General features: G+C 39.0%; 1 protein-coding gene across 1 annotated transcript in view; it reads left to right on the plus strand.

The window, feature by feature from the left end:
• Window positions 1–3,548, plus strand: part of LOC119592198 — a 4,605-nt gene extending 1,057 nt beyond the window's left edge. The window contains 4 exon segments of the mRNA XM_037941031.1: window positions 181–322; window positions 650–800; window positions 1,138–2,399; window positions 2,401–3,548. Coding sequence (XP_037796959.1) covers window positions 181–322; window positions 650–800; window positions 1,138–2,399; window positions 2,401–3,303 — 2,458 coding nt within the window. The 3' untranslated portion in view covers window positions 3,304–3,548.
• The last annotated feature ends 133 nt before the right edge of the window (window positions 3,549–3,681 follow it).

The raw sequence follows: 3,681 nt of genomic DNA on the forward strand, positions 1-3,681 counted from the left end.
GAGGGACAATATAGTGCTAAATTGAGACTCAATAGATAGAAAAATAGATATAAACATTGTCTGCACACAAAAAAACATATGTATATGTGCATGTATATGGAATCACACACACAGTGCACACTTTTACCACTATATCATAACAAAAGTGCTGGCTCTAAGTATTTTCGTTGCCTCTCCCAGGGTTGGTGTGGCCACCTGCTTACACCTGCACTCACCTCAACCCTTCCCAGCTGACAAAGCGGAGTGTAGGTGTTTGCCCTCCACCCACCACTGTCACCTCGAAGTCGTTGCTCTCTCTGTGGTCTCTGCTTATTCGCCTGGTGTAAGTCTGACATGGAACCTGTTTTCATAAACTTTTTACTTTTAGGAAGATTATTTTATCAGCCTTGGGGTGAATGCCTTATGCAGAATTTGTCTTCATTTGTAAAAGAAAGGTTAAATGTATTTTATTACTTCTATGCTGAGGCGGCTTATGTTTTCAATGATGGCCATCACTGTTCAGTCAACAGAAGTTGTATGTTTGATGGACAAAGTCAAATCAAAGTCAAAAAGCTACTTGTAAAACTTTAAATGTCCTTTCCCAAGTTCAGCAATAACTTGCTATTAGATAACACAGTATAAATACCATGAAATTCTGTGCCATTCATAGATCCCAGCTTGCATGGCTGGCTTCAGGCTCTGTTGCAACCATGAGTCTCCAGAATCACCTGCCCATAACCCTGTCATGACAGACGCCAGAGGAAACATGCTGGTGAAAATGCCACCCAACTTCAAACACCGCAACCACTTTAGCAATTCAGGTCAGTTTTCATGTCATCAGTGGCAGCTTAGGTTTGTCATGTGTAATATCACTTGATAGCTTTTGCCTTATTAAAAGGGTAGATGATTCCCTGGCTACTAGCAGCAGAAAAGCTTTTTTTCTTAATCTCTTATTCATATGAAATATAAATCTATCTTTGAACTTACTTTAAAATGCCTTCTAAACAGTCTTTAAATATAACACTAGAATGTATAAGCACATAGGAGGTAGTAATGTTATCAGTCCTAGTGGTGTGCTAATGATTTACCTATGACAAGTTAAGTTACATAATTAGGGACAACAGACAGACAGGAACTAATTCCTCCACTGACTACTAGGCCTTAAAGCTTTGGAGGAAGCAACTGAACCAAATGAGGGGACTGGAGGAGCTCTTGGGGCAGCCAATCATGGAAAGCAAGGACAGACATTACAGGATATGCCCAGTGTGGGAGGAGAGGACATAACAAACAGCAAAGAGGATGGGAAATCTAGGACGGGAATATATGACTTTAAGCAGTTCTCTAAAATAGAGATTGAAGCAGGTTTAAGGGATGAAGTGGTTTCACCTGGAAAATCTGTTAAAGTGAAAGAATATGAGGGTGCTGAAAATAAGAAAACAGAAAGTTTAAGTGATGAAAATGAGACTCTTATAATGAATCAAAACTTCCTAGATGTTACAGATAGTAAAAACTTAATGTTGGGAACTGAAACTCCGTATTCAGATTACAACATAGTGCAAAATATTTCTGACAAACATCACAATGATCTTCAGACAAGCACTGTTACTCAAGATTCTATTGAGACAAACAAGATAGTACAAGATTCCCTCGGCAGGGTGGAGAATCAGCTTCACCCTAGTGTAATTCGAAAAGGAAATCAGAACCAGAATCCAGAAAGCTCACCTCACAAAGAGCAAATGGAAGACGACACTATTAACACGGAAGGAATTCTAGGAAGACCGCCAAGCCAAGGAAAACACAAGGAAGGAGAAACCCATGGTGGTATGAAAACAGAACCTGGTACCGATGAAGAAGGAATTAAAATAACTCTCAATAACAAGGTTTCATATCTAGAAGACTCTGTGGATGCCCACATGGCTGATGATACAGCCAGGGATGTTGAGGTTTCCCATGTTTCAGAGAAGGCTCTAGAGGAGACTCATGAAAGAAGTAACAGCCATGGGAGTTCTGTTGTTCAGGGTGAGATTTTAGAAGTTTTCCCAAATTCAACAGAGGCCCCAGAACATCCTCAGGGATTGGACAAGCTTCAGGAATCTCCTGGTGGAGGCAAAGCTCATGAATATAAGACTGAGACAAAGAAAACTGTAGATGATTCTCAAGAAGCAAGTATAATTCTACAAGATTCTCAACATGAGAACAAAATATTAGCTGTTTCTAAAAGTGTTAATAAAACTGATGATTATTCAGGTACTGAAGAGGATCAAATGGAGCACCATGAAGAACTTCAGATTCTAGAAATTACTGAAGTCTCAAAAACTTCCCATGATTCAAATGAAACTTTACATAAATTTCATGATCTTAGTAATATTTCAGAGGATTCTCATGGTACACAATATCATCACCCTGAAGAAACGGATTTCCCAAGATCCCGATGCAACTGAGAACATCTTTGTAAGCTCTAGTGATCACAAAGAATCTCTACCTGTTACAGAGGAAATGATTAATCACAAATTAATCAGGACTAAGTCAGTAACACCAGGCCTTAAAATTGATCAAGATTCAGCTGAGAGAATGGGGGGATTTATCAATGGCATTCACAATCAGAAAGGTGACACAGTGTTTGCCTTCACAACACCCTCATTTCCTGAGACATTAGAGGCACCTGAAATAGACCATCACTTCTCTGGCCACACACCTTCAATAGACTTGCCTGAAATTACATCACCAGTACCTATTATTACTCCAGTCACTCCAGAACTTCACATTAATGATGGGTCTGTTCCACAAAGTGAGAATGTGATGAAGAATGATGGTGTTCAGCAGAGTGACAGAGCTGTACAAAACGAAGAGGTCTTTAGCTCTCTAAATGTCAGGGGCAACCTAGAAAGTTTGACAACTCCAGGAGTGGATGTAAATACTTTTGGCTTTGATAGATGGGAGTCCTCTTCCATCCTACAAGAACATGAGGAGAATACAGCATACAAAACTGTTATATGTCCTATCCTTCCATGTGATACTGCAGGAATAATAACAGTAACAGAAAAAACACTCCCAGATTTATACATGGATTTAAGCGATGTGACAGAGACAACAAACCCTGCACCTGGTAAGGAAGCAGCAACAACTCCCCCTCCTGTCATTGTTCCCAAGACCCTTCCTCCTCTGCACCTGAATTCTGAGGAGGAGCTGAGGGCTTTTTTGCTGTCGCTGGAAACTCTTCCCAAAGCTGGCACTTCTTCAGTTCCCCAAGGGGACACCCTTCTAGATATTAAAGATCGAAATCAAGGAAAAAGCACAAGTTACCTGTCTTGGTTGTGGGGTTAATATTCTTTTGTCTTTTGTAATAAAATTACCCAATTTTTAAGTGAAGACTTCTCATGTTGAAAGACATTTAAGTTATTATGCAATTTACAGTGATTTTAATGTTAGACAGCATTGCATGCTAATTGTTAACTTTTTTTAATGTACAGTTACACATTCGTTTTTAATTATGTGTTTTTACCTTTTTGTGTAATGTATATCATCATTTATAATATACACATGGAAATAAAATTCAAATTTAAACCATAGAACCACAATTACTTTCAAGCCTGTCTGTGCCCCCAGCCCTAAATAAAGACCAGTATGTTTTCAAGATTCAACAAGGCAAGTATGTCTTTGATATATGTATATTTTATTGTTGTATCTCAAGTATATGCCCCC

Source organism: Penaeus monodon, chromosome 29 (assembly GCF_015228065.2).
Source record: "Penaeus monodon isolate SGIC_2016 chromosome 29, NSTDA_Pmon_1, whole genome shotgun sequence".
Classification (NCBI taxonomy): Eukaryota; Metazoa; Arthropoda; class Malacostraca; order Decapoda; family Penaeidae; genus Penaeus; species Penaeus monodon.